The sequence below is a fragment of the Bombyx mandarina genome, chromosome 13, assembly GCF_030267445.1.
Source record: "Bombyx mandarina strain Sakado chromosome 13, ASM3026744v2".
Taxonomy (NCBI): domain Eukaryota; kingdom Metazoa; phylum Arthropoda; class Insecta; order Lepidoptera; family Bombycidae; genus Bombyx; species Bombyx mandarina.
In genome coordinates this window covers 10,908,223-10,933,707 of record NC_143220.1, presented here as the reverse complement: position 1 = coordinate 10,933,707, position 25,485 = coordinate 10,908,223, and the positions used below count along the sequence as shown (strand labels likewise).

The window sequence follows — 25,485 nt, the reverse complement described above, 5'->3', positions numbered from 1 at the left end:
TATTTGTCTTTTATTTTATTTACTTATCTATTATAATATTTTCGTTTTATTTAATAATAAAATAATAATAAATACTCTACTAAAATCACATGTCTATTTTATGGAATGTTAATTGACGGTATTAAGTACACAAATTGCGTAGTCTCTTAAGGGAAATGTTCGGCAAAAGGCAAGGGAAAATGCTCCATTTATGCGTGTGCCTCTTCAAGAGTAAAATGCTATAAATACACGGCTATTATAACCAAACGGTCCCTTTCTGACAGAATAACTCAAGAGTTCAATCTACCCTCATATTTTAAACATCAAACAAATACGATAAATCCGTTATATTATTATATGGCAAATTAATGAAGTACTCAAAATAGTCATATGAAAATTCTCGCTAGATTATCAATAATAAAATTCACTAACAAACTATTCTAGTTTTATTCATAATGGTCACTCCAAAGTCAGTTTTCATAATTGTTTCAAAACGCGAAAATTTTAAAACGCTATCTAGAAAACCAACCGAGTGAAAGGGGAATGCCCATTTCAGGCCCAAAGCGGACAATAGATTAGAGAAAAAATACTTAGTGCATTAATTTTGTCATAAATAAATATGCATTTACTTTCTTCCAAATAAGAGCCACTACAGTTTACAATAAGTAGTTTAAAAAAAGTAACTCTATTGAAAAAAACAAAATTTTTATTTTTGCGGGAAAAATATTGCCAACATCAAAACCTTTTACGTATTAAGTAAACATTTTAAGTATATAAAAAAACATATAAATATACCATTTTAAGTACAAAATTTAATTCATAATGTAATTAGTTTTATTTTAATAATTTTTTTTCATATCAAAGGACTTATGGGCCACCCTGTATTATTATTAATCAATCGATTTTAATCGATTATAAGCACATAAAATAACATCAAAGACATACCCATTGAACTTTAACTTGTTGTTGTTGTTTAACTAAATACTTGAGACCTTAGAACTTATATCTCAAGGTGGGTGGCGCATTTACGTTGTAGATGTTTGTGGGCTCCAGTAACCACTTAACACCAGGGTGGCTGTGAGATCGTCTACCCATCTAAGCAATAAAAAAAAAACTTAACTTGTATTGTTATTTAAATATATACAACTAAAACAAAAACAAAAAATAAAAAATTATGTGTACTCGTAAAAAAAATATTAAGAAATAAATCAATTATCGGTTATTTTAAAAAATGATCGATATATGAATTTCATCTAATTATTTTTCTTTATACTGACAACACTGATTTTAATCTATGAATCTGAGACTTTTTGGCGGGAACGCGAGGAGTGAAGTTGTGTGATTTGTTTTATTTTGTCTATTTAGTGTTTCTTCAGGTTTAAATGTGTAATAACGGTGGTTTATTAACTGTTTAATATCTGTGAAAGTGCACAAATGTGGGAAAATGAAACAAAGACGCTGGACGCAACTTCTCGGGATCCTCCAAAAAGTCCACTGAAAAAATCTTAGTAAATGACCACCATTTTACTAAGATTATATTTCATTCCATATCATCTCATTTCATTTAATTTCATCCCAGTTGATTAACGTCTCAAATTAATCATTTTCATTTCATTTCACTCCATATTAACATTTTTCATAAAAATAAGAATATAAATTAAAATAAGACATGACTTAAAGGTCTTAGTTACCAGGTCACAAAATCACTTAAAAAAATATATCTATGAATCTGACTGACTGACACTTCCCTTGCTGCTTGTGCTTGCGTTCGTGGTTCAAAATGGATGTGTTTTGATTTTTCTTCGATTTATTTTGCTTTTATCAATAACGTTTCATACTACGACTGAAAACCATTGTGTGAATTGTGGTTTTAACCTGACCGAGATTTAAAACCGTGTATATGCTCTCCTGTGCTATTTTTAGATGATTTACTAATTGTGTATGAAGATGAAGAAAATATAGATATTTAAAGAAGTATGTGTGTTTTTATACCCTAATAACTACAATTGGATAAAAATACATTAGGAAGTTTAGGAACATCTTAAACATTAAAAAAAGAAAAGTTCTTGAAGTATTTATATAGAAAATTAACCTCAAAACGAGTTTTTATTTTTATTATATTTTTTATAATAGTGGCGTCAATTTCAATATATTTTTTAGATATCTAATACATTTAAGAATTTGAATCAGTCCATTTTTATAGTAATATTTGATGTCCACCTTGGGCCTATCGCACTATGGAGAGTGGGCATTCCCCTTTGAAGCTTTGAAGCCGGTAAATCTATACTAATATTATAAAGCTGAAGAGTTTGTTTGTTTGAACGCGCTAATTTCAGAAACTACTGTTCCGATTTTAATTATTATTTCGTATTAGATAGCCCATTTATTGAGGAAGGCTATAGGCATCACCGTAGGACCAATACAAGTGGAGAACCAATAAATAATGTTTCAAAATAAGAATTTAAATAGCTCCTTAACATTCTACAATTCAAAAATATTTTCACTTTCTACGTAAATGAAGTGGGTAGTAAAATTTAACGTTACGCCAAAGTAACTATTCCACGCGGACGGAGTCGCAGGCAAAAGCTAGTCTTAAATTTAAGAAGTCACATATTGCGCCCTATTGTGGAAAAGGGCATAACTACGAAAAGTAGAAATTATCGAATTCGATAAATTCGATTAAACCTTTTCCAGTTCAGCCTAATTTTTGAACCTTTTTTGTTCAAACTTAAATGTTAAATTGGAGATCAATTCGCACACCTAGTCCTCGATGCGTGTCAGCTCTTAGCTTGAGGGTCGATGTCTCCGTTACACTCCGGAGGGACGCGACCAGGGCGACATTGACACTTGACTTTCCCGGTTTCTTCTTTGACGAGCCAGGATCCGTCCGGGCAGGGACCTTGAGTGTTGAGGATGTGACAAGCGCCGCCATACGCAGCGGTCCCTTTGCGGGCGGTACATGCTTCGACCTGAATAACAATATAAATTCTTAATCATATAAGGATTAAGGATAAGGATTAAGTACCAGGTATTTATGGATTTAATCAGATGGACGAGCTCACGGCCCACCTAATTTTAAGTGATTACCAGAGCCCATAGACATAATAACGTAAATGTCGCCTGACCTTGTGATATGAGCTCTAATGTCTCAGTTTTTAAAAGACAACGGCTGCCGCGCCTTTCAAACCGAAACGCATTATTGCTTCACGGCAGAAATAGGCAAGCAATTCTTTTTTATTGCTTAGATGGGTGGACGAGCTTACAGCCCACCTAGTGTTAAGTGGTTACTGGAGCCCATAGACATCTACGACGTAAATGCGCCACCCACCTTGAGATATGTTCTAAGGTCTCAAGTATAGTTACAACGGCTGCCTCACCCTTCAAACTTAAACGCATTACTGCTTTGCGGCAGAAATAGGCAGGGTGGTGGTACCTACCCTGGTATTTTGTATTATATATATGAGGGAGAAGACTAAAGATCGTCCATACCTATTATAAAGCAACGGCTGACAAACGGAGAATTTTATATACCATATGATCGTCTGCCTACAAGTAACAATAGAGACATACCTCTTTTCTATTACAAGACCCGCTGCCGCAGACGCAAACTCCGTTATGGCTGAGCCCGTCCAGCGCTGGTCTGGCATCGAAGTCGAACGCGACGACCTCCCCAACCGGACACGGCTCGGGCGTGCCGGGCCGGTAGCATCGACGCCTCTCTGGGACATACAGTCGACCTCTCGCACACGGAACCTGCAATGTACGTTGTGCATGTTGGGAGACACGATGAATCCGGCCGAGGTTGGATAGGTAGTGGATCCAATGGACGTCACGTTGTGACTGTCGCCATCACTTGTAATGATGATGGCATCATGAGTTATAACGACAATTCTATTGTATGGCGCCTGTATTCAAACCGAAAATAATAACTGTCACAAAATCTATCACTGCTGGTCTGGGTCGTCTTGTAAACCCGCTCAGGTAGGTACCACCACTCTGCCTATTTCTGTCGAGAAACAGTAATGCGTTACTTTGATGATGTCTGTGGGCTTCAGCAACCATCCAACACTAGGTAATCTCTGAGTTAGTCAACCTATCAAACCGATAAAAATACATAGAGGCACGAAGAGAACATATATCATATAGTAAATACAATGACATATATGAGCATACCCACTTAGCAGTTAATTGTCACAATTGCTCCAGAGCAACAACATTCCCAAGCAACTCCTATTCGAATATCAGACTATCGTATTATCATATTGAGAACCTTGAAGTGTTCGCTAAGTGTTCTAAGTGCTAATACAGTTTTAATTTCTACCTCGATAGAATTTTTACCCATATTTATCCCGAACCCCAGCGCGTAGCAGTATTTATTACCTTGATACATCGCCCCCCTCGCGCTATCATTTCATCCTGTTCGCAAGGTCCCCTGGTGTAGAGTCTGTAGCAAGCTCCGTCAGCGGCTCTGGCGTGAAACGATTTACATTTACACTCCGCTTTAGATCCTTGGGCTGTCACTTGTGTTATCCTGAAGGTGTGGCCTCGAGGACACGGGCCGACGGAATCTGAAGAACCGTTAGAAAGCACCTTTAAATGACTGACTCAGTGGTGTTATAATTAACGATCCTGACTGTTATGCCGAGGGTTGTCCATGTCGGACAAAAACTTGTGTAATGAAGTCCTCGTGGCCTAAAGGATAAGACGTCCGGTGCATTCATGTTGAGCGATGCCCCGGTGTTCGAAACCCAGGCGGGTACCAATTTTTCTAATGAAATACGTACATCGTGTAGTAAAAGTCAAACCCGTAAAATTATAATTTGTGTAATTACTGGTGTTAGGACGTCTTGTGAGTCTGGACAGGTAAGTACCACCACCCTGCCTATTTCTGCCATGAAGCAGCAATGTGTTTCAAATTGAAGGGCGGGGCAGCCGTTGTAATATACTGAGATCTTAGAACTCATATCTCAAGGTGGGTGGCGGGATTTACGTTGTAGATGTCTATGGGCTCCGGTAACCACTTAATATCAGGTGGGCCGTGAGCTCGTCCATCCATAAATACAATAAAAAAACCAAAAACGCTTCGTCTTAGATTTTCCACCGGACACACTTTGCATTTCTTCTGTTTTTAATAGGTTTCCATTGCGTACGGCAGGGTGGTGGTACCTACCCGTGCGGACTCACTAGAGGTCCTACCACCAGTTAAAAATGAAAAACTTAAGGTAGTTTATAATTGTTGAAGCTTTTGTAACGACCTCCTCTTTTACATACATAGCCTACTGGCATTTTACGTACCCAGTTCATAACACCCCCCGGTCTCGTTGTGATAATGCGGCATATGGCTCTCGCAGCCACATCTTGGTCCCGGCAGATATAACTGACCCTTGTCACAGGGTCCCCGGGTGAAATGCGCATAGCAACCTCCGTCTAGCGGCCAGAAGTTTCTACTATCAGGATCACACTGGAATTTCAATAAAATAACATTCAAAAATTATTGTTTCTTTAAGGATTTCACTCCCGATTTATTAATGATGCTTTTAGGTACATCAAGCAATGGTCCCAGTCCTCGCCAAGCCCGTCGCTTGCGACGAAGGGCTCGACGAGTAAATTAACCCATAGACACAGCCTACTGAGTTTCTCGCCGGATCTTCTCAGTGGGCCGCGTTTCCGCGTTAACAACACTGCCGGTTAGAGCCCCGTGAGCTCACCTACACATTAAGGAGAAGCTGAAATAGCCTCAAGGCTATCAGGATAGGTAATGTAAAAAAAATCAAGTAAAAAAACCAAAAACTGTTTTTAAATTTGCTTGAATTTTTAGATGTAACTATAACTAAGCTCTAAGGTCTATATCTCAAGGTGGGTGGCGCATTTAGGTTGTAGATGTCTATGGGCTCCAGTAACCACTTAACACCACGTGGGCTGTGAGCTCGTCCAGCCATATAAGCATTAAAAAAAAAACAAAGTCGTCGAACAAAGAGGTCATTACAATAGCGTCTTAACGTTATTTGTCATATTAACACATTTGAAGCACGTTTTTGCAGTTTAATCTAATCGAAAATTCTTGTTAGCATTAATAATGATTAATGATGAAGTTCGTGCACTTTGAATAAATTTAATTCATCACACGTTTTACATTAACCTATTCAGGGAAGTCATTGGGTGCAACTATATGAAAACATGTTTTGTTTATCAATACAACGGTTGCCCCACCCTTCAAACCGAAACGCGTTACTCTTCACGGCAGAAATAGGCAAGGTGGTGGTGCCTACCCGCGCGGACTCACAAGAGGTCCTACCATCAGTAATAAAACAAATAACATTACATTACATTCCTCGTCGACAATTCTAGTCTTAACAAACCAGTCGTTTACGTAATAACCCAATGCAGAAACTCACCGTACAGTTCGCCAGTCCATCGTCTCCGATATCCAATATGGCGCCTGGGTAACAAGGGCCCTGGCTGAGCCTGTAGTAGCACTTGCCATCAGCGGGCCAGTACAGCAAGGTTTCGTCGGCACACTGCTGCGGCCTCACGCACATACCTTGGCGTTCACTGGAACATATAAATACATAATAATATAATAATATGTACATTAATAATTAAAAATACTTTTACGATTTAATTACGCGTTTATTTCCGAAGCGTCGCGTCGTCTCGAGTAGTTTACAATTTTCGTGGTAATGTTACAAGAACCACGTTTTTTTTTTATTGCTTAGATGAGTGGACGAGCTCACAGCCCACCTGGTGTTAAGTGGTTACTGGAGCCCATAGATATCTACAACGTAAGTGCGCCACCCACCTTGAGATATAAGCTCTAAGGTCTCAAGATAGTTACAAAGGCTGCCCCACCCTTCAAACCGAAACAGCGTTACTGTTTCACGGTTGAAATAGGCAAGGTGGTGGTACCTACCCGAGCGGACTCACAAGAGGTCCTACCACCAGTAATTACGCCTATTATAATTTTGCAGGTTTGATTTTTATTACACGATGTTATTCCTTCACCGTGGAAGTCAATCGTGAACATTTGTTGAGTACGTATTTCATTAGAAAAATTGGTACCCGCCTGCGAGATTCGAACACCGATGCATCGCTACATACGAATGCACCGGACTTCTTATCTGACAAATCGCGGCATTAAACCGTAAAAGTATTGTCAATTATGTCCACTAGTCACAATAATCTAAGATTATATATACAACGTACAGTCGGCTAAAAAAATATAAGATTTATGAATAATATAAAGGTTTCGAATGAACATTTATTCGAGCATTCAGTTACGCGGAGCTACAGATAATTGTTACCAAATGATTTCAAAGTTCCAAGCTCCTGACTTTAGCACTGAAAATAAGGCGTGTTGGCTATTTTTGCTGAAAAAAAACATAACCATCGTACCAATACAGGCGAGACTTCAATTTTGTAATCAACTTTTGATATCTGAACCCCTCTAACATCGCGTGAACTCTATCTTAATTCTTACTATTAATAGGCAAAAACAAAACGGCTAAATACAATCTACTTCTTTATTTCTCAACCGATTTTTTTCCTTTTTTTATCGTTTACTTGCTATTGACGAGTTTTAGTGTTCAGTATCAATAAAACATTTTGCGATTAGTTATTTATTTGAATAAAATATAATTTTGACACATGACTCTTCCTGTTTCATTACTTTCGTTACACAGAAAACAAAGCGATTCCAAACATAAGTAGAAGTTCAAAACAAACATAAAATATTCGTCATTACTGATGTTAGCGCGTGCGTTGAGCCCGCACGAGTAGATACCACCATGCCGCGGCAATTGTCGCGAAGCACATACATTTTCGTTTGAAAGGTGGGACAGTCATTGCACTATGGAACTGGGACTTAGAACTTATATCTCAACGTATGTAGCGGCAATTTCATTATCGATGCCAGTGGACTCGTAACACAAGATGAGCTCGTTGACTGGTCTAAGCAGGAAAACAGCTGCCGTAATTTATTTGTGAAATTTATCATTCTATACCAACACTTAGGTACTTCAAGAAAATACAATCTAATTGAAAAAGGAAAACGGAAGTGAGGCTTAATGCTTTCTCGATCCAAAAGGATGCGACGGTCATGACACGCACACCACTCAAAATCAAGTTTCGACCCAGTTTTAACAATTTTGTTGTTCGAATATTTCTTACACGAATAACGCCACAGACTAACGAAACAGCAATCAGTACAGTATTAATGTTTTTTTTTTCCACAGGAGAAAATCGCCGGATCCCCACCCGCGCGTCAGGTGGGGTATGTGGGAGTTGAACCTCACTAAAAACTCCTGCCGCTCAGACGAGGGTTGACGCAAAGCACATTACATCCATCCCACCGTCCCACGGACGCCGGACCAGCGGCCGCCAGCGACACGACCACCGGTTCCCTCGTTCAGCGGGCCGAGAGCCCGCCTTGATGGCGCCGCGTTACACCTTCCCCCAGAGCGGTCGGGGGAACGCCGTCTACCATCACCCGGCTTCCTACTGCGGGTGAGCGTGCAAAGTACGCCACCCCACGTCTGGGTCTCTCCCCGCACAAAACGGGTGGGACCCCGGGCTGTCGCTGTTTTTTTATTGATACCAAAACATGTAAGCTGCTTACAACGTAACACGCGATAAAGATGTTCATAGTCCACACAAAGCATCTCGTAAATCCGAAACCGACTATGCAAATTGATTTAGCTTTCAAACGAGACTATCGTTGAACATTTTTATTTTTAATTATAGCTCATATCAACACATATAATAAATAATAAATGAAAATCCGCAATTTGTATGTAAATATATTCATATAAACATCATGTTTAGGTAATCGCAGACTGTTAACCTTAAAACCGAAATCGATGTTCGTAACTCTGCGAATTTACATTTTTGCCTACGAAACGCATAAGATAATATAACGCATTTTTTTTAAAGGGTGGACGAGCTCAAAGCCCTCCTCGTGTTAAGTGGTTACTGGAGCCCATAGACATTTACAACGTAAATGCGCCACCCACCTTGAGATTTAAGTTACTATACTATAGTAACTTGTATCTCAAGGTGGGTGGCGTATTTACGTTGTGGATGTCTATGGGCTCCAGTAACCACTTAACATCAGGTGGGCTGTGAGCTCGTCCACACATCTAAGTAATAAAAAAAAAATTAAAAAAAAGATTTAAGTTCTAAAGGTCTAGAGTATAGTTACAACGGCTGTCCCACCCTTCAAACCGAAACGCATTACTGCTTCACGGCAGAAATAGGCGGGGCGGTGGTACCTGCCCGTGCGGGCTCACAAGAGGTCCTACCACCAGTAATTACGCAAATTATAATTTTTGCGGGTTTGATTTTTATTACACGATGTTATTCCTTCACCGTGGAAGTCAATCGTGAACAATTGTTAAGTACGTACATCTACAACGTAAATGCGCCACACACCTTGAGATTTATGTTCTAAAGGTCTCAAGTATAGTTACAACGGCTGCCCCACCCTTCAAGCCGAAACGCATAACTGCTTCACGGTAGAAATAGGCAGGGTGGTGGTACCTACCCGCGCGGACCCCTTTGTATAGAAACCTGGAAGCAATAAAATACAAATCCTACAAGTTATATTCATACCACTACCCTGCTCATACCTACCGCGAACCAATTACGCGTTTTAGTTTGAAAAGATGGACATCAATTTGAATTAAACACATCAATGAAATTTCAATCTTAGGTCCCGAGGCAAAAAGATGCTTTTACGTATCTTCGTTTGCCTAACACTAAACGGTTAACATTTTTTTGCTATTGTAAAAAAGTAGCGTTAAATAAAATAAAATAAATTATAAAATAAATTGGCTTTCTTATATAGGTATAATGTATATATAAAAATGAATTGCTGTTCGTTAGTCTCACTAAAACTCGAGAACGGCTGGACCGATTTGGCTTATTTTGGTCTTGAATTATTTGTGGAAGTCCAGAGAAGGTTTAAAAGGTAGATAAAGTAGGTAAGGTAGTAAAGGTAGGTAGATATTATGAAAATGTTCGGAATTAATTAATAAAAATAACAATTTTGTTTTTCCTTTGCTGTGACGTGTCCCCCGTCAGACGGAGCCCTTTTGTTTGTTTTAAGTTTATTTTATACAAAAGTTTAGTTGTTTTATTTATCGATTGAGGCACTACGAAGTCTGCTGGGTCAGCTAGTACCAAATAGAATTCGAGAGCAGCATATTCGTCGTGATGCTTACCTACCCTCGCTTGTTGAAGGACTCCTCGACTGGGGCGAAGTACTCGCCGGCTCTGCAAGGACCTCGTTCGAATAGCTTGTGGCATGTCGTTGTATGCGGCAGCTGGGCCGTCCCAGGCGGACACTTGCATTCTGCTATAGTCCTTCCGCCCCAGCGACCGGGACTGAGTTCCTGGGTCTCGGGACACGGGTGACCTTTCTGAAAAACAAAAGCCTATTGTTATTTAAGCAAAACCACAATTCTAGGTCACCCCACTCTTAATTCGTCTATGAGATTATTTATTTATTTGTTACACTTTATGTAAAAGTTACATTGGCGGACACAATCCCTAAGGCATTCTCTACCAGTCAACCAAAGGTAGTGCAGAGTAAGTAGTGGTAGGTGCAATGAAATTTATATTAAATTACAAATACATACACAAAAAAATACATACATACATATATACGTACATATATACATATATACATACATCCATCATCTCTTCTAATTTGTTTCTTAGACAGAACGAGCTCTCGGTCCCCCAGTTCTTAAGTGGTGACCAGAGACCATAGACATCAACAATGTAAGCATCGCCACCCTTCTTACGACATGAATTCTAAGTGTCTAGTTTTATAGTACAATGTTGCCCCGTTCCCATCCCTTCCAACCGAAACGCATTACTGCTTTACAGTAGATATATCGGGGTGATATACATAGCCGTGCTGGTTTGCAATACGTTCGACCACCAATATGGTAGTCGGCCGTCTTGTACCTCTAATTTCTCATTTCAATGTTATTATCTGTCTCTAACGTTCAAAATAAAATTATTACATGTGTTATTCATGCGTTTCAGCGCCAAAAAGGGATTTTTTATTTTTATTTTGAGGCCTGGTAGCGAGACCTTTAAGTCCATCAACCAATTAAAACGGCAGCGCAGATTATATACTTAAACATATCAACTACACAATCTGACCATAAAATCGCTAACAATAAAAAAGAAATAATAATATAACGTTTGAATTTCAAACTTGTTATTCTCACATGAATATTCATTGTATTTTTTTTTCTCTGCACACCAATCTCAACCTTTGTTGAGAGATCTTGTGATATTCAAGAATAGTTTAGTGGGTCGTTAGTTATTGAGACTTCGGCATCGTGTCGCAAGGTGTGTAACGGGAATTAACTTTGTGATATCCATGAACTAAATCATTAAAACTCAGTAGATTATAATAAATGAGTGTCTAATGCAATAAGAAGCGAATTAAAACAAATTTAAGATCACTGCAACACATCACACTCCAATTTGCAACGAGATAAGTTTTAAATTTGCTTAAATCAATGCTAAGATTTGATTTTACACTTTTTACAATCTCCCTTACCTTAAGGGCAAGGAAAATTAAGCTTAAATTTATTTAATTACGAATGCGACCCAGGAAGGTTAGAAAAATTTTTCACTTATGAGTTTTTTTGTATTAACGTACTGTAACTTTATTTATTATGATGCTGGGTAGGAAAACGCCTCGTTCAGAGGCGCAACCCTCAAATCATTGACAATGTCAAATTCACTAATAAGTAAACATCCTTGTTTTCCCAGATCACTTTTTCCTATTTCATTGCACAACAATCCCTAAATGGACACACAACGAACTAGGTACCTTTAATAATAAAAAATACTAGATACATTCTGGTAAGTAAGTTTTGAACCCGATGACCTCATGTGCTCATGTGCATGCTACATGACTCCAGTACATTTGCATAGTACTATTGTGCTCGGTTCAATGTCAGCAGTTGATTACCAGTCAACAAGAACAGCGTTTTCTCATTGACAGGAAACTTCAAACAAATAACCGTTTTATCCTTTTTCAGGGTCGTAGTGATCACATGTCTTATACCCAACCGACACTGACCACAAAAATTATTTTAAACAAAGAAAAGTTAAACAAACGAACGTCAGACACCTGATGATGAATAGTCACCGACGCAAAATTAAGTCAGTAAAACCAGGGACGTAGTTAAACTATTGCCGCGGTGGACTCTCAGGTTTGAGTTGAGGTTGAGGTTTGAATAAAACTGTATAATATGTCTTTCTTTCTTTAATTTGTCGTTTCACCAATTTGTTTTTACAAATAAATACATTGCTTATTAACCAGTAGTAAGCGGTGAAAAAAATTGTTGTGTATTACAAATGAAAGTCGGAATTCCAAAGCAGACTGATTTATTTTTGCAACTACCTGCCCTTTTATAATGTGACTTAATATCTATACATAACAACTCAATATTTCGGAAGATATGCAATAGCTACGTTTTCCATCACTTCTATTACAAAAGTAAAGCTGATAAAATCTCGTATGAGCTAGCACTCACTTTGGCACTGTTATAACACACGTCGATGTGAATTGATTGGTTTGGAATTGTTAACAAAATTGCATACTGGTTCGACGGGTTACGTTGCATCGGCGTGCACTCGTCAATGACCGTGACCTAACGATCTAATTGACACTGTCGATGTAAAAATCGATCATGTTTAAAAAACGCAGAACACGAGGATTTTATGCGTATGATTTTACTCTTGACACTAGATTGTTTTACTTGTAGGGCGTATTGGGGGCCGCGGGGATATTTTAATGCCACAGTCGGGCGCTTCTTTAATAGAAAGAACACAATAAGAATTTTTAACTTAATTAAAACTAATTTTTCAGCTTGCGACTGACCATATCCGTGACCATGAAAGTTATTAAGTATTCGAGAGGAAAACCATAAAATAATTACTTTAAGAAATATGTGAGATTAAACCGTAAAAATTAATTTATAATTATTTTTCTACGACTCGCGAAAACCGAAGAAGGTACTTCGACTTTATCTCTTAACATTCACGTTGTGATATCTATAAGCTCTGGTACCCACTGTACGGGTAGTGGGATCATCCACCCATCTAGTGCAAAAGAGTACCAATCTATTTAGTAGGAAATTACGTAATCCACATCTACATAAGATGTCGGATGATTAACAGGCATACCAGGAAGTAAATCAAGCAGATGTAGCAGCATTTCTGGTGGAAGCACCAACATCTAGATGATGTAGTAAAACCGCTTTCTCTAAAGCCATTAGTGAGATGCCACTTATACGAAATAACGTAATAATAAGCAAAGTCGATTTTGTTAGGATCACTTTAAGATCTATATTTGAACCTCTGATGAATTAGTAAGATTAATTATGGAAACTAAAAGTGATAATGTCAATAAACAGATAATTTCAAATTGAAAATTAATTTAAAATTCTCATCGGGTCCTTGCGACCCCTTATTTGGCACGGTTCGGACTAACAAGTCCACTGAGTTTCTCGCCGGATCTTCTCAGTAAATCGCGATTTCGTTCCGGTAGTAGATTTTGCAACGCACTGCTCTTGCTAGGGCTAGTGTTAATAAATTCTCTCAGGTTGAGCCCGTGAGCTCACCTACCCATCCGGTCGTAGCTGAAATAGGCTCTTAGGCTACCAGCAAATAAAGACCAGCCCTGTCTACTCGGGCTATGGGCTCCCTGTCTCTCTGGGCAGGGGTGTTGGGGTTCCTGGTTTTTCTTTATATACGCTGCTGTTTTTTTGAGCCGAAAGCTAATTTGAGCTTCTTTTCCGTCTTCATGCTGCTCTTCTCAATTTATCGTTGGTTCTAAAGTTTTTTTGTACATTTGTCATCAATCCGTTCTTAAACCTTGGATCCGATTGTGACGAAACTTGGTACGAATGTTTTTGGCACTCCACGAAACGTGTCTGTCATAGCTCTACCAAAGCGTAACTGGTAGTTTTTATTGGTGGTAGTCTTGTGAGTCCGCACGGGTAGGTACCACCACTCTGCCTATTTCTGCCGTGAAGCAGTGATGCGTTTCGGTTTGAAGGGCGGGGCAGCCGTTGTACTGTTAAAAGTGAGACCTTACAACTCATGTCTCAAGGTGGGTGGCAGCATTTACGTTGTAGATGTCTATGGGCTCCGGTAACCACTTATCATCAGGTGGGCTGTGAGCTCTTCCACGCAAATAAGCAATAAAAAAAGGTGTCGCGCGAGCATTTTAAAAAAATCTATGTTTTCATACAATTAGCAATAGTGAATGAAACGTGACTGGGTTTCACTATATTCTGTACATATCTGTATATTGTATCTAAGATCTATATATGTACTTATTATAATCTTCTTAAAATTGCATTCTAACAAAATCAAACGAAAACAGTAAATGTTATTGACCTTGTCAAATACCACAGTAAAGTTCCCAAAACGCATAGTGCATGTTAACTATAGTTGGTTCTGAGCACGTTACGTAATACGTGACATACGTCGGCTAGTATTCCCACGGAATAGTTTATTCGTCTCTATTCATATTAAGTAATGGCCGGGAAGGTATTTATTGCTTGAGCCACTGCAAGCATCTTCAAACACATATAGAAGAGGCTACATCTACTAAAATGTAACAACAATAAAAACTGCATTCAGGTAAAATTTAAATTTTTTTTTTTTTTTTTTTTTTTTTTTATTGCTTAGATGGGTGGACGAGCTCACAGCCCACCTGGTGTTAAGTGGTTACTGAAGCCCATAGACATCTTCAACGTAAATGCGCCACCCACCTTGAGATATAAGTTCTAAGGTCTCAGTATAGTTACAACGGCTACCCCACCCTTCAAACCGAAACGCATTACTGCTTCACGGCAGAAATAGGCAGGGCGGTGGTACCTACCCGTGCGGACTCACAATAGGTCCTACCACCAGTGATTACGCAAATTATAATTTTGCGGGTTTGATTTTTATTACACGATGTTATTCCTTCACCGTGGAAGTCAATCGTGAACATTTGTTAAGTACGTATTTCATTCGAAAAATTGGTACCCGCCTGCGAGATTCGAACACCGGTGCATCGCAACAACGAATGCACCGAACGTCTTATCCTTTAGGCCACGACGACTTCAAAATGCTTTTTACACGGCCTTTTTGTAGACTTCCTGATCAGCTAGAAACTTAAATTTTGAACAGATCAAAATCTCATAATATGCAATTTTAATACCCTGTATAGGAATCAAAACGGTATTATTTAACTTTATCATTTTATAATTTTGATAAATATCTTTGTACAGTTTTCGTTGAATAACACAAAAAATAAATCTATCCAATCTTTTTCTACTACATTTTTACTATTTTCAACATGAATGTAAACAACTTTACTTGGTCACTATGCTAAAGGAATAAAAATTTCCAGATTTTTCCGAAAGTTTTTTTTTTCTTCCCAAGTAAACGACAAGCACATCCAATCTGATAGTGAATTATCACTCATGAAGATGAACAGTGTTGGGTGCACAAACAAATCCCTGCTATCATTCAGAACTCCTTTTAAAACTGTTTCACAAAAGAATGATCGCACTCAAGAAATACCCCGAATTGGATGCTGCGTGGCGGGAATCAATTATGATTAGAGAAACCAGCATCACCCTCGGCCTCGAGTTGGGAATACTGTCAATGGAATACGCAGGCCGATTTTAAACAATTTAAAGCAATCTTCATCACGGCTTGAAATCCATCGGCTTTTTTTTTACAGGATAAAATCACCAGATCAGTTGAACCTCACCAAAAACTGCCGCACAAAAACCGTTGTAACTATACTGAGACCTTAGAACTTATATCTCAAGGTGGGTGGCGCATTTACGTTGTACATGTCTATGGGCTCAAAACACAGCCTGCGCCCGACCGCTGACCGGGCTGGAACCCAGTTGGGGACATTGTGACAGGGTTGACGCAGAGCATATTACATCCATCCCGCCGTCCCACAGACGCCGGACCGTTGGCCGCCGGCGACATGATCACTGGTTCCCTCGGTCGACGAGCCGGGAGTCCGCCAAAATCTATCGGCTTTAACCCGTTTGTTACCAATCATTCACGACATGTAAAACTATACCTATAATTTTCAAGTCGCCTAATTTATTAGAACATTAGATGATACACGAATTACGAAGCACTTGAGTCGATCTTGAATCACGTACAATAAGCACGCCTATCAGATACCGGTTTAAGTCTGATGGTAATTAATTTCTTCGAGTTGTTCACAGAACATTAACCTTCAGATTATAATTAACATTACAGTTTCATAGGAATCATTTCTTAGAAAAGTTAACGGTTACTCGTTATTATGATTTCGTATTTCTTATTAAGCATACCGCTAGAGGTCACTCGGTCGCCATCCGAAACTATTGCAGCTTATTTAATTTTATCAATATATCTTTCTTGGCAATTGCGGAAATGACACACATTGCTTGTACGTAATATCGCCAACAACTAATTTCTGGTTCGATGCTGGGCGCCACTAACTTATATATCTATATATTAATACGTGAAGCAAAAACTTTGTATCCCTTTTTACGAAAATTGCGTGGACGGAGGATTATGAAATTTCCCACACTTATAGAGAATATAGAGAAGAATTGCACAATGCTAATATTTTTTTAAAAGAATGCATAAAAGATACAGTAAATCAATAAAGAAAACATTACACACACTACATACCATGTATTTGACGCACACACGCATGCATACTATTTATTGTCAAACTTTTGTGCTTGACGTCTGTTGTCAAATTGAGATTAAATATTGTTTGTCTTTGTTATTATTTTTTATAGTGTAGTCTTGGCGAAATTTGTGATTATAGAAGTATAAAAGACAATCATAATAGTGTACAAATTTACAATTCCAGTAAATTATAGTCGAATTTCGACTACTGCGGGATCTCTAGTCTATACTAATATGTAAATTTACAGTGGTTTTTACAGATTTTCCGTTTTAACTACTGAACCATGCATCCGATTAACTTGAAAGTTGGTATCCATGTAGAAAATACACGTACTTAATGGATAGGCATCGGCTAGCATTTAATGTAGTTATTTTGAAATCCATTGATAATGGCATTAAAGTTGTGATGACGAGTAAATAGTATTTTAACCCCACTTAACCGAACTAACAATTAATTTTAACTTTTTTATTTATCCCGTTCATACTAGTCTGATATCAGAGCAGGGTTACAAAGTTATTGATTTTTCATTTCATTGAATGAATTGAATGAATAAATTCAATCAAATGAAATGAATTAATGATAGATTCAATTGAATCCTTGATGCAAATATTCAAGTTAATCGAACGTTTCGAAGTCAGAGAAAATAACATTTAATGATTCCGTTACATACAATTTTATACAATTATAAAGTTATATCCATAAATAACGTTACACAATAAATTCATACAATACAAAAATAACAAAAGCGTATTAATAATTGATCTGGTGGTTTTAGGACCTCGTTTGAGTCCGCACGGGTAGATACCACCACTCTGCCTATTACTGCCGTGAAGCAGTAATGCGTTTCGGCTTGAAGGGTGCGACAGTCGTTGTAACTATACTTTTTTTTAAATTTTTTATATAAATATAAATATTTACTAACAATCACGCCACGTTAACTGTTCCCGTGATAAGTTCGTAAAGAACTTGTGTTACAGGTACCAGATAACGGAAATAAATGTAAGATTTTTATTATACACATACATATATTTAATATACATCCATAACCCTGGAAAAGACATTTATATTTACCATACAAATATCTTCCCTTGGCGGGATTCGAACCCGCGACCCCCTTGTGTAGTGACCATGTCACTTACCACTACACCAGATGGCCGTTAATACTGAGACCTTAGAACTCATATCTTAAGGTGGGGGGGGCGGTATTTACGTTGTAGATGTCTATGGGCACCGGTAACCACTTAACACCAGGTGGGCTGTGAGTTCGTCCACCCATCTATACAATAAATAAATAAAAGAAATCAGAGTTGTAGCAATTCGTTTTTGACATACAGAACATACAGACCTGATAAATTGTATAGCATTTTCCATCGATCGGCCAGTATAACATAAGCCAACCTCTCGGATGAGCGGCGCAGGGATTCCTTCTGACGTCCGCCCACGGTGGTGGTAGCACTGCGGCGTGCGTCCCACAGAACAATGCCGCCAACCAAATCCAGGTCGCCATTTTGCACACACTTGAGGATCACGAGCACTTTATTATGCGCATAATTTATTATTCATTTTATTTCTCACCGATTTCCACTTGCAGTTCTGTTTTTGATTATTTTTTTAATGTGTCAATCATAAATTAACTTACACAATTGTGTTTTGTTACACGTACGGTTACGTTAGATTGCCTATCGATACGAAATTACAAAGTTTGTTTTTATTGTTGTTTTAATTTAGAATGTTCAATGATTCAAAATTAAATATTGTTTGACTTGGACGCAGCCGTGCGTGCGTTCAACTTCACGAGTGATGCGATGTTTTAACATTTAGTTCCGTAAACTCGTAGGTGGCGTGTTAACTTTTACTGCAAACGAAAATTAATTGTGTAGATTGATGTAACTGATAAGATTTACGAGAGTATTTTACGAAATAGCTTACACTGCTATTAGTTACAACAACATGCTTAAAACAGATATGGTTGCGATTCCTATTGGACGATAGCGAAGCACTGATTTTGCTAGAGGCTAGTGTCAGCAAATTCTCCTGAGCTCTGCTAACACGTTCGCACGTAATTGAAATAGAATAGAAAAACAAAAATGTGACTGCAGTCGGACGTACAATAACTTGGAATTAAACGGAATTATTAAAGAACATCTGTGCAATAAAGCTTACTATAATGTCAATGATATCTAGAAGATTGCACAAAATAGGAATGAGTTGCTCCGGGCATTTCAATATAGCAATAATTGTTACGTTATAATACTCATTGTATAAATGAATATTAAAAAAAATCTAATATTAAAAAAAAATACATGCCCGCTGAGTTTCTTGCCAGTTTTTCTCAGGACGTTATTAATTTAATTTTTTTTTTGTTTTCTTATTTCTGAAAAATGGATGGTCTCATGTAACTCTAAAAACACAAGAGTCCAGCAATTAGTTTATTCGTTGTTGATCACCCGAAGATCGGAATACATAATTTTACAACTTCTACAACAGCCGAATCTAGGATTAATTGTGAAATAATTCTGTCACTATTATATCACAACTACCCACTTTCCAACAGAATTCTGGCAATACGATAATTTAATATGTAAAGATAAGCATACGAGCACCTTTCCACACACACATTTACACCTCTTACTTGCGTAAATATTCGCAACGAACAACGTGTATAAAATAAATACATTAAGTTGAAAATTATTCAGAACAAATTATTGTTCACGGTATTTTACATGATGCATAGTCTGTCCGACTATTAATTATAGGGGTATGCGATTTGAGTCAACAATTACATTCAAATTTACTACTATTATCCGTTAGCAAGCCCCCTTTTTAGGCGGGAGGAAATAGCCGGACTTCTGCGTTGATAGTGGGTGGGAGGCGATTTGAACAGACTTGAACCTCCTGTCGTGCAAAAACCCGCGTTCGAGCCTGCGATAAAACAGAAATCATCAGAGACAGGCTAGGAGTAGCAGGAGGTTCGGCCATCTTAGCGAAAAAAAGGCTGGAAGCTAGACCACTCTTTTCAAGCAGAGTACATGTTTCCCCACTATTCTGCTCCTAACGGACACTAAAAGACGGTTGTTGGCGCCACTAAGTTTCTCGGTAGACGGGCGATACAAATCTCGTCACTCATAGACACCCCGAAATACCCGCTGCGCAGTGCGGTCATCCGCCATCCAGTTGCTTTTCGTGAGCCGCGTATCAAACGTCATCTTCTTGAGTGCCCCTCACAGGTGCCTAGAGCAACATATGGACCTAAAATACCAGGATTGAAATGAGAACCCCAACCCAGTCCCCAGCTCATGGCAACAAATTGGTGCGGACAGAGAAGAACGTTCTCTCTTATACATCACCGCCGCCTGATTATGCAATATGGTGTACTTGCAGAAATCGAACATCAGCGGAAACAACCGTCACCTAGTGCAATCCCATCATTGCTTATAATTTTAAGAAGATACAGTGTCAGATACAGACCCTAAAAAAGTCAAAACTGCATTAATGTATGTGAATATAGCAGTTATAAGTCACAAAGAACAAAACATGTTGCACATAATATAATTCACTAAAAGTACTTAATGGTCAACTGCGAAGAATTATCGACGACAATAAGCCGGAGTAACGGTGTACAGTTACCGTTCGATAAGGCTCGCCGTCGGGCGCGGCTCGTGTCGAAACAATTCTATCTTAACCCAGTTACTGCTGTTACGTGAAACTAAGTTCAGATTTTCACAAGCATGCTTCTATAGAAACTGGTGAAGTAACAATAAATCGTCTGCTGCAATAAATCACTGCCGTCCTCTGGATTCTCCAATTATATACAAATACTCTATTATTCAACCTTGAAAACAGGTTCTGCGCGACTTGACCGCAAAAACAAAGAGTCTGGAATGTTAACGAATTGAATTTTACATAATACCGCCACATTATGAAAATGCTGTCGGTAATACGATAAGGCGCTGGCTGCTTGGCATCTCCTAAACGGCTTGAAATACTAAGATATGCATTCTAAGACAACCCAAGTTTTCAATCGCCACAACCTTAGTACTACGACAGCAAAGTGCGCCGAAGTGCAGATAATCTGGAAAAGTACAGAAGTACTAACAATGTAGACGTCAAAAGACCTCGAGGAAGAAGAAGACATTGGTCAGACCAAGTGGCCGAAGAACTCAGAATGCCAATTGGTCTCGAGCTCTCCAGGCCAAATATCGTAGCAAGAGAAGGAGTTTGCTGTAGCGCTTACGTCGAAGCCACAATCCTCTTTATTGATGAAACGATTTGGGGAGGAGGATTATCAAGAAATTGCTATTAGCAAATGTGCTGTTTCCGTCTGTGCTAATTACATTATAACCATGGATCGCTCGAATATTTTTAAGATGTCAGATAACGACTTTAATTAATGTGTTAATTAAGATTAAGGCGTATTTTTTTGCACAGACCAAAATAGTTTCACAAATTATTAAAACAAATTGCGAAATCCGAATTGTTTTGATCAATAATCCGAGTAATTTTATATAAAAACTTGTGAAATTCACACCAAAACTGAACTGCATTCTTTGATATTTTTACTGGATTATAAACGCATGCATAAATCCATTGTTTTAAATTGTGAAACAAACCCAGTTACGTCTACATAATATCACGGATACAAACAATATGCAGTAATTATAAATTTCCCACGAGCTTAGTCAATCACTAAGCTATCTCGGTTCAATATTAATGAGTTTCTTGCCAATTCTTAACGCAATAATATTACTCCCTCATGATTTACAACTAGGTATTACTTTGTCTACAATTTTTCGCGTAATAAAATATCCAATAAGCACTGAATTAAATTTTACTGATGGCTGAAATTAATATCAAGATTCAATTTTATATCGTTTTCGAAAACGACACAAAATCTATTACATAAAACTATTTTCATTATATCATCTATATACTTTAGATCTCAAAACAAAAATGAATAAAGATCAAAGAAGATTTAAGACTTCAAATTCGGTCCGGGACCTTTGTGCGCTTCTAAAACCTTAATCTCAAAACTATTTAATAACAAGCCCCAGATATTATCTACTGTACGACATTATATACCAAGACAGATCTAAGATCAAGGTAGGCAGCGGCTTGGCCCGGTAGGCAGCGGCTTGGCTCTGCCCCTGGCATTGCTGACGTCCATGAGTAACGGTAACAACTTACCATCAAGTGGGCCGTATACTCGTTTGCCTGCTCGGGAAATAAAAAAGAATAAACAATTGAAACAATTAAATTAAAACTCCTATAAATGTTTTATACCATAGTTTAATAGTTCTCGGTTAGACCTTATGAAAACGAAAATACCCGAAATGACTAAGGTTTGTTACACTAAATTAAATAAATAAATAAAAATTATTTTATTGAACGTGTCAGTAATGAATTAAAATACTCAAAAATATTTAAAAAAATGTCATTCGTCTACAAACACACGTTATGTTCATTTTATTCAAGTCTCAATCCATTTTTGCTTAAAACTCGAATGATTTAAAAAAACAAACGACCTGTTTTGATTTAACAATCAATTATTATTTTTTTTCCTCCACTCGCTGTCTAGCTGTGATCGATTTAGCAATGTGACATAATATTTTTACTGTGTTTCATTTAATTTTGCATTAGTTGATGTTGCCCTGTATATTTTATAATGATGGATAAATAATTAAGTAAAAAAACAAACGTGTGGCACTCGGGAACTGCCGCGGTAAAGCTATTGCATAGCATTTATTATCAACCTATGCAATTATAATTAGACAATGATAATTTATTATTAAAACAATAATAAAACAAGACCACGCTATATTAAACATTAATAAAAGCAAAACATTAGCTATCCCCTTCACACTCATAAGCTAGACCGCGCGAGAGAGAGATGGGCAGAATTTTCATGATGCGGATGCAGTGTGACGTCACGCCTCGCGCTTATTCACAAACACTACACAAGCGCAACGTCTGAATGCGTTGAACGCGAGCTACATGGTAGGCGGAGTGAGGGGTGTTAGGTTTTTTCGTTACGGAATTTCATGATTCGGTCGCCGCGCTCGAGGCCCGCGATAAAAGCTATGCAATAGCTTAAAAATAGTTATTAAATATCTCCGAAAATATTTTTCTTGGTGATTTATCTTTTTATATTTTTGCGTACAATAAGCCATAAACACAAGTAATGTTCTAGTTTTAAAATTTACAACAAATCAAAAACCTTAATTCGGCTGTTTCGATTTGCAATCTACGCCTTCCGCATAACATCAGAGCTTTTTACTCAATGACACAGATTAAATAATAGTTTTAACTGTTACAAAATAACGTTGGATAACCTCTTTTGTTGTAAATTCTTAATGTCATTTCGTGTTTAATAGTTACTGTGTTTTTACTATTTAACCGCATTTAGTCTTTGTCAATAAAAAAGATACTTAGTTTTAAAATATGTACATTTCATTATTTTTGGCCGCATTTGCTATTTTATATTCAAAATTTAATTTAAAGACGTATTACTACGATAAAACCACTAAAATTTAATAATGAGTAATATAACTGATACATTAGAAACAAATAATTCAGATGTAATTTGTAAAAACCCTTCGTCCTACAACGAACATTAAAACAGTCAAAATTTCCAAGTACAAGTTCCAAGTTTACAGTAAGTAAATGTTTTATAAGTTATAAAAGATCAAGTTAAAACAAGACACATCACACACTAGGGTGGAATCCGAAATATCTGTATTGCAATATGATCTTTACTAAAGAGTACTAAGACTGCTTTTGAGTGATTTGCCTGCAATGTGCCTTCTTAGGATAACTTAACCCTTTTTCTTGGAAACGTTATACTTAGCGCTTACTTAATTGTTCTGATAATCACTACCTGGAAAGCTTGACATATTAGTTTTTTATTTTGTATTTAACTCTGACTTTTTTTTTTTGTTAAGAGGAATTCCTAGGAGGAGGATTCACCTTGACGTGTAGGTGAGCTCACAGGACTCAAACCGGATGTGATGCTAGGACTGGCCCTAGCAAGAGCAGTGCTTCACAGAATCTACCACCGGATCGGAAACGCGACCCACTTAGAAGATCCTAGAATCTAGAATACTAGAATCTAGAATAACTCCTCGAGGTTACTAGAATAGGTAGGAAAAAAATGTAACATCGCGACCGGCCACCGAAATACAGATAAGATAAAGGTAGGCAGTGGCTTAGCTCTGCCCCTGGCTTTGCTGACGTCCATGAGCGACGGTGACCACCCACCACCAGGTGCCTACAAGGGCAATAAAAGAAGGATATTTATTAATCATATCAGGGGTTTTAGACGAAATCGTTACTGATTCCACCTATGAGTGTATTTTATTGGGTTAGAGCATATTGCGGCACTCGTGAATGGTGCCCACATCTTGCCTATTCCGATCGCGAAGAATCGTGCGTTCCAGTTCGGAAAACCGTTCTATAATACAATTGGCATTCGACTTCTAATACTTCTGAAGGTGAGCGACGACAATCAAATGGAGCAGTCTATGGGCTCCGATAACTGTTGAACCTCGATTCTGTCTAACACGAGTGTAAATAAATTAGAACATTTGTATCTAAAAGGAGTCGTCTTCCTTATTACACCACGAAAACACCCGTAAACTACCAAAAGATAAACTCTCGGGACTCTCTGAATAATACTCGAATTATTTTACGTATAATTGTTTATATTTAGGAACATTTAAAACGGGGTAATGCTTAAATCAATTTTAGTCAAAAAGTCTTTCTGTCATAATAAAATGTCATAATAAAAAGTAAATTTAAATACAAAAACCTTTTAGTTTTTTTTTTCTATCTAATGACCAATATCCTCAAGCGGCTATTTGATTTGACCGAACTGGTCAGCGAACTCACGGGGCTCAACCTGAGAGACTGTTCCCATCCGTCCCAGCAAGAGTAGTGCTTCGCTGAACCTACCACCGGATACTTTAGTGACTCTATCTATTTTATACCCTGAATTGAGGGATTATATCTATCAAAATCTAATATGCACTAAATACAACTAAGTATTTTTTTTCTTACGATATTATGCCTATATATAAATCTTTTTATTTAACTATAGCGGCCCGCTCCGGCTCCGCTCGGATCTTTAACAAAAATTTCAACGATATTTGACGTTGTTTTATTTTTTTAAATAAAAGAACACTTATTGTGGCATAACTGTAATAGTTAGGCATATGCTGTCGCGACACTTTTTGTAAATAATAATGTGTTCTACAAAGTCGTAGTACATTATTTTATTGTATCATCAATAGTTTTCGCAGGGCACGCGATGTTAAGAATATGTTAGGTAATTTTTTTACACTTTGGGTTACATTATTGGAGCTTTAGTAAGGATCCCTATTTTTTTTCAAAAAAGATTATAAGCATTGTCACTTGGGAATAGTGTAGCTTCCAAACAGTGAAATAATTTTTCAAATCGGTTCAGTAGTTTCGGAGCCTATTCAATACAAACAAACAAACAAATCTTTCCTCTTCATAATATTAGTATAGATTATCACTGTACCGATAAATACGGAACCGAAATCATTTATGATCGAGGATTTTAAAACGCGGTAAACATCGCGCCGTGTTATCCGGACGGCAGACACAGCGCGCCGCGACCGATCAGATCGCTACTGCCGTCCGAGACAACGACGAGACGAAAGCCTCCCACACCACACGACGGTGCAACGTAAAGGAGTATTCACAAGCTATTCAAAACGGTACTCTGTTATAATAATGAATAATAATGATAATGA

The 25,485-nt window shown here is 37.8% G+C and overlaps 1 protein-coding gene across 2 annotated transcripts; it reads right to left on the bottom strand.

Annotated features, from left to right (window-relative positions):
• Positions 1–2,173: 2,173 nt before the first annotated feature.
• Positions 2,174–25,372, bottom strand: LOC114241746 (uncharacterized). Of its 2 annotated transcripts, XM_089732507.1 has the most exons (8): positions 25,251–25,372; positions 18,060–18,307; positions 10,201–10,394; positions 6,375–6,531; positions 5,275–5,440; positions 4,360–4,547; positions 3,550–3,732; positions 2,174–2,948 (listed from the first exon to the last, which is right to left on the bottom strand). In XM_089732507.1, exons 2-8 carry the CDS (start codon positions 18,219–18,221, stop codon positions 2,757–2,759), a joined length of 1,242 nt encoding a protein of 413 aa, XP_089588633.1. In that variant the 5' UTR covers positions 18,222–18,307; positions 25,251–25,372; the 3' UTR covers positions 2,174–2,756. The 2 variants fall into 2 exon arrangements, with proteins under 2 accessions (XP_089588633.1, XP_089588631.1); XM_089732505.1 differs by lacking the exon at positions 25,251–25,372 and having other exon boundaries at positions 18,060–18,569.
• Positions 25,373–25,485: the final 113 nt, after the last annotated feature.